Genomic DNA, 10,330 nt, shown 5'->3' on the forward strand with positions numbered 1-10,330 from the left:
GAGGATAGGTGTAATTGCTCTGGCACTGGAGAAAGGGCCATTTAACCCTTTCCCTAGCACTGTGGTGGCGAACCTATGGCACTCCAGATGTTCATGGACTACAATTTCCATCAGCCCCTGCCAGCATGGCCAATTGGGGCTGATGGGAATTGTAGTTCATGAACAACTGGAGTGCCATACTTTCGCCACCACTGCCCTAGCATGACCTTTCTCTGCTCAAAATTACAACCCCCATCCCATCTGGGACTTATAGCAGCTGGTATAAAAACATATCTAATTGGGAAACTGCACAGGGTTTGGGAAGAATTACAGCTAAAATACATCTACTAGCCATTTATGGTTTGGCCCTGAGTACCAAATGATGCATTAAGTCCACCTAGGCTTCCTGTGGTCTTGTACATGTATGTTCTAGGTAGAGCTCCCTGCTGAGAACCTAATTCTTAGTTTTGTACAGGCCCAATTTGAATAAGTATTGTAGCGCGTGTGGAGGAGGGGCTTTAGCCACGCATGCATACTGCCATTTTCCAGTTCTGAAACACCCAAAGGTAGCTAATGTCTGCTTAGTGGGGAAACTTTTGTGTACTGATGGTTACATGCAAGTTTGTCCAACAAGGCAAATAGCTGGTTCCCTGGGCATGGGGAAGCAGGTTGGATTAGGCCCACATATATCTGGGAACTCAGTTCCTAGCATGGAACTGCAGGCAGATATCTGACCCAAAGTCTCTCTGGCAGCTACATCTCCATCATACGGACTTAACCAGTCATTAAGTCAGGAGGATAAAAAACAGCAATTAAGGCTTTTACCATGTCTCTCTTTAAAAAAAGAAACAAAAAAAGGATTTTTGAGCAAGGACTTAACATACAACCTAATTCCCTGCCGTTGCATTTCACTGAATGTCTGCAAAGCACCTGCTGAAAAGCAATGGATGGAAGTTACTCAAAACTTGTCAATACATTTCTTTAAGTGAACCAAAAAAAAAAAGTTAAAGCAAACATGAGTACAATCTCACAGCTTTATCAGGATTGGAACACATTCTGTCATTTATCATAGAAAACACTCATTTAATTTTTTTTCATTACAAAAAGAAAGTAATGTGGCATCCAAGCAATCAGTGACAGAACATGTTGAACTGGCAAGAAGACCAGTTCAAATTCAGAAATTCATCAGATTTATGCAATCAAAAACACTTCTGTATTTTAGAGACAGGCATGAAATTTTGGTTGTGTCTATTGGGACTGCAAAGCCAATCAAACACAGCTTAAGATAGTTTTGTATCTCAGGTAGAAATTCTTTACACTACTACCTCACCCTACCAAAATTCAAGAAATTTACCATAAACTCCTGTGAAGTTATTTCATAATAAATCCACTGAAATTAACTGGTTTAGACTGGAGTGCATGATTCTGTAAATAACTGAGTTTGCTGCCTTTTAGTGGTACCCAGACTTCTGCCCTTGAGATGGATTGCTTTCACTGGGCCACAAAGAAGGGCCAGTCCTATGTATAGTCCATAGTAGTGATCAACCAGCGCCAGCTTATGCTTTCCATGGCACCTGGTCCCACCAAAAGAAAGAAAAATACAAAGCTATGTCCCACCCTTTTGTCTTCCCTGGTACACTTATTAGACAGCGTCTTGGCCACTTATGCCAGCCAAACGGTTTTAATCTTGAGGTTTCTAGAGGCCATGGGTGACTTTTTATATTGGATTCATTGGCATTTAGGAGCAAGGACAAACATGAGCAATTACAGATTTCTATGCACCTAAACCTGGTCAGAAAGGTAGGACAGATAGAGAGAGAGGGACGTGTAATTAAAAGGAATAAGAACTTGTTAAGTTTAACTTCCTGCTTTGTGGAAATGGAAAAGAGCAGATGGAAGACAGCTAGGAATTGATAAGCAGGCAACAATAAAACCACAACTTGGTTTACTTTATCCCCAGCAATAACACTGGGTTGGAGTTGATTAAGAAACAGAGTCCAACTGGAAGAGAAACTGCCTAGTAGTAGCATGTTTGCATCAGCCATGGTTGTTTCTAGTCCATAAAGACAGCTCTTCTAATACTTGGGAATAAGTTTTAGTTAGTGTCAATGAGACTTCTGTGTCCAAGCTTAGGCTGGCAGCCTGTAGTATGCTTTCTTCCAAGTTAGCCCTTTCAAAGATACCTTCCAGAAAGATTTTCAGGAAATTCAGTCTTTGGCTTACATAGTAAGCTATTCCTTGTTCACTGTGTCCTGGACAATGATGCATTTATATCAGTACAAAATTACAAGTTGCACTTTTTTCTCTGTATACAACACTGTGTAGTAGTTTGAGTTTTCATAAATACATTTTTATATACATCAGCCAAGAAACTGGGAGGAGGAGGGAATTAACCAACCATCCACAAAGTGAATGGAATAAGGATGGTGGGGAGAGTGGTGGAAGGTGCCAGACCCAGGTAAAATATAGAAGCAAGTCCCAGCAGCGCCGAAGCCAGGACACTCCTCTGGTCCCGAATGATCATCTTCACGATTTCACAGAACTGGAGGGAAAGAAAACAGTGAAAGAGGTCAAAGCTCAAACAACTTTTAGTATAGGACCAAGCACAGAAGGAAGCACACAACAGGTTACCATTTCAGTTTTGGTTTGTGTAATCTGAACAAATTTGCAGTTCCAAACAGCTAGACCACACAGTCAAAAGGTTTGGGCCCTCTTTGACCTTGCGAAGGATCCCAGGATGCACCTACTTGACCACAGAGGGCCCTCAGTTGAGTGGTAAATCTTTGCATATAGAAGACTCCAGGTTCCAATCTCAGTATCTCCAGCTCTCAAGCCCGAACTGTACATGATGTATAATATGAGATCACCACTGGGACATGTAGAGAATGCCAGTTGTGAATCCCCCATGAGAACCCAATTCTGAAGCACTACAGGAACCAGATTTGGATCAGGACCCTGGCATAAGAGGGCGCAGGGGCTTTGGCTTCCCTCTGCACCATTTTCCTGATCCCACAGGAGAATATTTGCCCCATGTCAGGATCTCCACATGGAAGTATTTGATAAGGCTGCAAGTCCACATGACAATTATGTGTTACTCATAACACATAGTTTGAGCCTGGAAAGACATCTGCACCCAGGACTCCAGGGAACTGCAGAAGGTCAGAATATTAATTACACTGGGCCAGTGATGTAGGTATAGATTTTTAGGGGGGGGGGGCTCGGGGGTGAGGCCATGCCCCCATCCACCCCTGGAGGTGTGGCCACGCCTCTCCAAGCCACGCCCATGGCCTCAGTGCTTATAAAAAGCAGCTCTCCAAGGCAAGGGATGGCAGACTCCTGTGACCTCCCCCCCCGCCCCGGCTGGGCTCCCCTGCTGGCAGCCGGCAGTCCCTTCTCTCTCCCCTCTAGGCAGAGGGGTAGCTAGGGAAAATGGAGCCCAGTACAAAATCTGAATTTTGCGCAGCCCCCCCCCCCTTACTATGGGTGGCTGCTGTGACACTGGAATCCACCCCCAAACAGCATCACTTTCAACGGTGTTTAAATTAGGGAGCCCAGATTCTCTTTTTAAATCCATTTTAAGGGGAGAATCTGGGGTCCCCAGTAAAAACAACATTGAAAGTGATGGTGTTTTGGGGTGGATTCTCCCCCACCCTGAAACAGCATCACTTTCAATGTTTGAACTGGGGACCTCAGATTCTCACTTTAAATCCATGCCAAAGGGGGTGGATGTAAAAAGAGAATCTGGGGAAATTTGGGGGGTGCCTGCTGTTAGCAGCACCAAACTTTCAGGGTATCTTTAGGAGACTCTCCTGATGATACCACCCAAGTTTGGTGAAGTTTGTTTCAGGGAGTCCAAAGTTATGGACTCTCAAAGGTGTAGCCCCATCTCCTATTAGCTCCCATTGGAAACAATGGGGGATGGATGCACACCCTTTGGGAGTCCGTAACTTTGGACCCCCTGAACCAATCTTCACCAATTCTGGGTGGTATCAGCAGCAGACTATCCTGATGATACCACCTAGGTTTAGTTAAGTTTGATTTAGGAGGTCCAAAGATATGGACCCTCAAATGGGTAGCCCCATCTACTATTAGCTCCCATTGGAAACAATGGGGGATGGGGCACCCCTTTTGGGGGTCCATAACTTTGGACCCCCTGAACGAAACTTCACCAAACTTGGCTGGTATCATCAGGAGTGTCACCTGACAATAGCCTGAAATGTTGGTGCCGTTAGCCTAAAAACTGTGCTCCCTGCAGGCCAAAAACAAAAAAACCACTTTAAAATGCAAAAACCCACAAACGGGGGAGAGGAGCTTCGGACATGCAATGGGGGGGGGTGTTTGAACCCGAGAATGCCCCCCCCCTTACCTACGTCCCTGCACTGGGCAAGACAGACCAATAGGCTGTGTGACTTGGTATAAGTCTGCTTCAAATGAGTGTGTATTGCTTTACTGTCCCCTAAAATATTTGCGGGCCAAGAAACTGCTGTGCAATCCTGAAATTTAGAAATGGTGGGGTTCAATCCTGTCCAGAAATTATGTGCTGCACTGGAAGCTGGTCCCTTAATTCACAAAGTGTAAACTACTCACTGGAAACAAAGTGCAATCTGTGCATGTTCAGAAGCTCTAGTTTATTACGGCTTTTATAGTTCACACACAGCAGAGCTGATTCACAACATTCAATACTAATTCTACAGCTAAAGAAAGTTGTGTCAAATGAAGTAACTATGGTATCCTTGTCTCTCATGATTTTGCTTGCAGAATAAATTTATTTAGCTTTAAAGGGAATAAGTATTGGCTTAACTCCAAGTCCATCATCTGAGATGTGTAAAATATCCTTCCATTTCTTAAGAAGCAACAATACACATCAAGTAGAGCTCCAGACTATGTGATTCTACCATTACCTTCCCACACAGTACCAACATGGGGTAGGATCATTATTATGTCAGTGTCATTTCCCAGTTATCTGAACTTTTATAATGATTTCAGTGTTTCCTGTGTCTCTGAATACATTCAGATAAAGTGATGTCCTGCATGACAAAGTTGGACGGATTTTGGTTTATAATTTGATTACTGGACACGCTGTGCATCTCACCCTAATCTCACACTTCTAACACTTCAGAGTCAAAAAAATGTTTCTAGCAACAGAATTCCTATTTGCTAGGATATTGCTGTGGGATAGTATAGACCACATGACAAGAAACGTTGTTGGTCAGGCATGCTGGTCAACAAAAACATCTGGTCTGAGGTTTACAAACTGCAATAGTGTCATGTCAAGAAACAAAACCAAGGCTTCAGATGTCCTAGTTGGAAATCTACACATTTTTTTAAAAAAAGAGCAGACCAGGAGGTGTTAAACGTTTCAAGGCTACAAGTTTCCTCCAGCCAAGCTATTTATCAGTCTATTGAAGCAGCAGACAAACACTCTGTTATTTGAGAGGTGCTAAATGGCAACACCAATTAAAATCTGCTTTGTCTTGCAGGGAGGGACCTGGCAAACTTAAATGACCTCACAGGCATTTCACACAGATTCAATATTTTTAAAGAAAGAAATTAAAGCAAAAGAGTCCTTGTTCTGTTCCCTGCCTGCATCGAGCACAGAAGGTTCCATTCTAACCACTCAGAAACACTACAAGACATTCTTTGCTCAGTACCTTAACAGACCTGACGTCTTTCCTCTTTACCAAACTCAGCCAGTAAAGTATGCATCTGCCTCAACCTGGGGCCACTGCTAGAGCTGCCCAAAAGTCCAGAACAAACTGAGCCTTTAATTCAACTGAATGACAGGGAAGAACTGACCATTGCTTTTAGTGATCCCGTTCCAAGTTACAAAGCATTAGGAGAATCACATCCAGCACTTTCAGTGTAGTAGCATCAAGTTTAGAGGAGTGCTACACACTTGGAAATATCTATCATAATTGTGCCTTTGTTTAGAATAGTGGTCCTTTTACAAGAGCCAACACTTTCTTTTTCAGAATGCTCCAAAGTGGAAAAACCCTACCAATGTTCATCCATTGCCCAAACCTTCTATTTGAGGAGACTATTTCCCTTTCTCATACGTTATATACATCCATACCTATACTTTTTTTAAAAAATGGACTGAATTCAGACAGTGAGTCAAATGACTCATGGCTTTGCTCCTGCCAATTACAAGGATCAAACACTTTCCCACAATAAAATACAGGGTGTAAAGAAAAGGGTGAGGGGAGGCAGAGCTACAGCAAATGTAGGAATGGATATGCTGTAAAAAGCTTGAAAGTTAGCAGCAGGCTTTTACTGAAACAGTAGAAACAAGCAAGGGGCAGTATATATCTGCCACATACTGTTTCCTGTATTAGCCTGCTCATTGGTTGAAAAGCCACTTTCAGTAAATAGAGCATGTCATTTGCAGAATTAGTGACTCCTTGCAGAATGTCAGTCCATTGATCTCCAGAGACAGAACCAAAGTGTGGAAACAACTTGCCAACTTTCAAGATTCTCAAGAGACTATCAGCAAAGTTTAAAGGGGCTGTCATAACAGTAAACCCCAGACAGAGAAGGATTTACAACAGGGTTTTCTTGCTGTAGGAGATTTAGAGCACTACTCCAATAGAAAATGTGGTCAGGAAAGAAGACTCACCATCCTTAACAGGAATGCTCTTTTTGAAATATCTCTGGAACAGAAAAAAACTTTCTGTCAAGATTTGCCTCTTGGACAGGAGAGAAGGACAGCCAGGGTAACAGCAGCATTACTGTGCTGCCTTGGCAGCATCACTTACACAGTTCTCGGAGATCCCATGTCTGGACACGTTTTTGCTTATGCTGGCTACAGATGTCCCTTAAAGTGCCTGGATAACAGTCTTGTTGAGGCAGCAAAGAAAGCCTGGATGTGAATCTAACAGGTAACATGAAAACACACTATGGTCTTTTATGGCTGTCTGGAGGTTTTCTTTCTTGAACATATTTGGCTACTGATGGTTAATGGCAAAAGAGAAATACCAAAAGCATACACATGTAGTTCCCTCTCTGTTCTCGGGGTGGAGGGTTTAGGAGGAAAACAGCAACAGAGACACACTATAAATGTGCACTTGAGTCCCACGTCTGTCTTTCTCTCCCCTAACACATTGTTTATAGAACAGCTGGCTGCATTTGAAAAGCTTACCTTGTCTGTCTGGAAGCTGACTGGAGTGCCATATCGGCAGTGGGTCACAAAATGTTCACAGTTGTTCCAAAGCAAGCTGTACTCTGTCGTACCCACCAGCTTCTTGGCTCTGCAAACAGCCTCCTCACCACATAGCACGCTATTCTTGAAGAGTACGTCCATGTGGTTCACCAGGATATAGCCGCCATAGGCAAAGTCATCCACGGTGTCTACACGGATACTGGCTGTTTTAGCAATAACACCCAAAATAAGTCTCTTATTGGTCACCACCTTCTGGATCTGTCTGTGGTCACTGGTAAAAACTGGTAGAATGTCTGGCATGAGGTGGGCCACCATGTTGTCACCCAGGTAGATGCCAAAGTGAATGAAAAGAGTGCGGGGCACCTCCAGCAAATCACCTGGCTTGAAGTAACTAATGTCATAAGAAATTGCATGTTTTCTCTTTTCTTCCTCCTCTGCACTGGAGCCTACAGTGAAAAGTTTAAAGTTGGCAAGCAGAAAAAACTTCTCCAGGAACAAAGATACTTTTTCATACATTGGGTTCTTCATGATGCTGGTTTTGTTCTTGGGCTTCTGCTGCAGCTGCTGAAGGGCTTAATTTGCTTCAGCATCCTGTCTTTTTATCATGGCAGGAGGGGAAGGTCCACAGAAACAGCATCACTTTTGATTGGCACAGAGGCAAAGGGGTGGTTACTGTGAAGCGAAACAGACCTTTGCTCAGAAACTGGTTCTCCAAGAAAACTTTTTACAGGGGTTGTAATTATTTATTCACTATATAGGGCACAGAAGAGAAGGGAGAAATCTAGACCCCTTCCAGTATCTTATTATCAAAATACAAAGGCTTTATAAATAAGCCGTTTAGTAGAGTATCAACGCATCACCTGTCTTCTGAACTCTGTTAAATCATAAGCCCAGAAGACCCAGTTTCAGGAAACATAGTTACTTGGGAATAAGAACCATTGACCTCAATAGCATTTATTTCTGAAAAAACATGAATAGAATTGGATGATAAGGTTGCAGCCCTTTGCATACTTACAGCACCTTACTGAGAAGTAAGTCCCCGTGATTTTAACGTTAGGCTTCAAAATAAACATGTTTAGGTTTGCAAACTTGCTTTGAAATAAGTTCCACTGCATTCAAAGATGACTGGTTTCAGCAAAATAAAAGCTTAAAAGGGCAAACTGAAAGCATTTTATTTTAGGGGCTAAATCAATATATACCTTAGCAATGCCTTGAATGAAATTCCATCTCTGGACAACTGACCGTAATCTGAACTACTATACCAAGCTATACCAGGCTTGGTATTTTTGAAAAAGTGTTTTTGTAGAGTAAAAAAATGGAGCCCTGTCTTTTGTAACTTTCACTATTTTGAAGATAACTCTTCAAGATTTAAAAAAAATGTAAAAAATAAAAGTTGCTGATCAAAAATATATTAATGGAACTCTTCAATAATGTGTAGTATTGTTTTTAGAGCCAAACTAAATTCATAATTAAGTCTCTGAATTGACCAGTTTCCTTGTGATGTGTTTTAGACCCTTTCGTTGCAGATATAGTTGCAACTCCTAGGGTAAATGCTGTACAGCATGTACAATTTCCTGGTAAGGTAGCAACATTATCCTATGCAACAGTGTATAGGGCTTTTGGGGGGATGGGGGAAGGATTTTTTTTTTGTCTGGAAGGAGTGTTGAAAAGCTGCTCAGATTCCCCAAGAACGTCCCAAGAGGGACACAAAAATACAAGCCCGCTTTTGGGGGTGTCACGGAGACACCTCCTTGCTAAGAGAGTGTAGATGCTAAATAAAAGGTTCAGAACGCATTCGGAGTGAAGAGAATTGCGCTGCGAGAGTGACAAGGTGAGCCTCCCAAAGCTGCATTTTGTTCCTAATCAAATCGTTCGGTAATTGCAGCTTCCCTTCAAAAGCAAATCGCTTGCTGCTGACGGGGACGAGCGGGCGGGGGAAAGAGCCCAGTATTTACACATCAATTAACTTGTCCTGCAATCTGCCAGCTAGGCAAGCGGAGGAAACGTGGCGAGCCCCTCCAGCAGAACGACTTTATGCTCAACCATTATGCAAAAGGGATCAAGCCTAGCAACACAGCCGGAGAAAAGAGCACCTCCATCGGCTCGATAAGACAACCCCCCCACCCCTCATTTCCCAGCTCAGACCCCATCAGAGGGTAATAGGTTTAGGGGGCCAGGCAGCTTCCCAGGGGGTTAGCAAAGGATGATGGATGGGGAGCCCATTCATTATTCCTTGAAAATGACAGGACGCGAGGGGGGCGGGATGGACGGCCGCTCCCAGTGCAACCGTCCTGCCACAGTTTTTCCCCCTGGCCTCTGCCTGCCCACCCAGACTCACTTTTCTCTAATTCACAAGCACACTCGAGCCAACGGTTCAGTCCCAGAGGAAGAAAGCAAACCCAGCAGCGTCGCCCAAAGAACCTGGAAGAGAGGCGGAGCCAAGGAGAAAGGGGCGGCCCTCTTGACACTTCCCCCTGCCCCCAAGAACTCAGTAATGCTGAGTCTCTCCTGCACCGCTTTTGGTTTAAGCGGCCCTTGGGATGCACTATGAGGGGAGCAGAGCCGAGACAGGCGTTAGAATATTGTCTGACTGGGACGGAATGGGAAGTGCTCCCCCCCCCCCCCCCCCCCGCAACCCCCTTCTGCAGAACTCAAAAGCTTGCACACTGATTTGTGTTATTTTGGTTTGTCTTAGGAAAAGGCATTGCACCTTTTCTAGTGGCCACCGAGTGTTCTTAGGGAGTGGGCCGAGCCAGCAAGGCTTCCGATTGACTGTTGATGTGATTGGCTAAACAGATTTTTCAAAATGTTGCTTTGCCAGTAGCTGCCACCACAGCTTAAGGATCTGCATTGTGTTACTGGAGATAAGCTGTAGCAATGGTTTTGTGACTGGTTCTGCCTCCTGTGTTGGCTATTTTGTGGCGTTCATTTTGTGGCTGTGCTTCCCGAGCAGTGTTGGAATTCCAAATGTGCCTGCAGGCTTTAAAGGATTGGGGTGCCTTGCTCTAAATAATATAGCAGGCCTTTTTAGGACAGGAAAGAGCAAGGTCGAAGCAAACCTTAAGATTTAATATGTGCCCAGCATAATACCAGACATGAACTTGTGTTGGTAAGTCATTGTTCCAGCACGCTGAAAAACCTTAGTGTACTCCTTTCATAGGTTCTGAGCATCTGTTGAATTACCAGTGCATT

At 43.7% G+C, this 10,330-nt stretch overlaps 1 protein-coding gene across 1 annotated transcript; it reads right to left on the minus strand.

The window, feature by feature from the left end:
- Positions 1–999: 999 nt before the first annotated feature.
- LRAT (lecithin retinol acyltransferase) lies at positions 1,000–9,566 on the minus strand. Its single transcript, XM_048510052.1, has 3 exons — positions 9,477–9,566; positions 7,118–7,810; positions 1,000–2,521 (listed from the first exon to the last, which is right to left on the minus strand). The coding sequence occupies exons 2-3, from the start codon at positions 7,664–7,666 to the stop codon at positions 2,369–2,371; spliced, it is 702 nt and encodes a 233-aa protein (XP_048366009.1). The 5' UTR covers positions 7,667–7,810; positions 9,477–9,566; the 3' UTR covers positions 1,000–2,368.
- Between the last annotated feature and the right edge of the window lie 764 nt (positions 9,567–10,330).

Source organism: Sphaerodactylus townsendi, linkage group LG10 (assembly GCF_021028975.2).
Source record: "Sphaerodactylus townsendi isolate TG3544 linkage group LG10, MPM_Stown_v2.3, whole genome shotgun sequence".
Classification (NCBI taxonomy): Eukaryota; Metazoa; Chordata; class Lepidosauria; order Squamata; family Sphaerodactylidae; genus Sphaerodactylus; species Sphaerodactylus townsendi.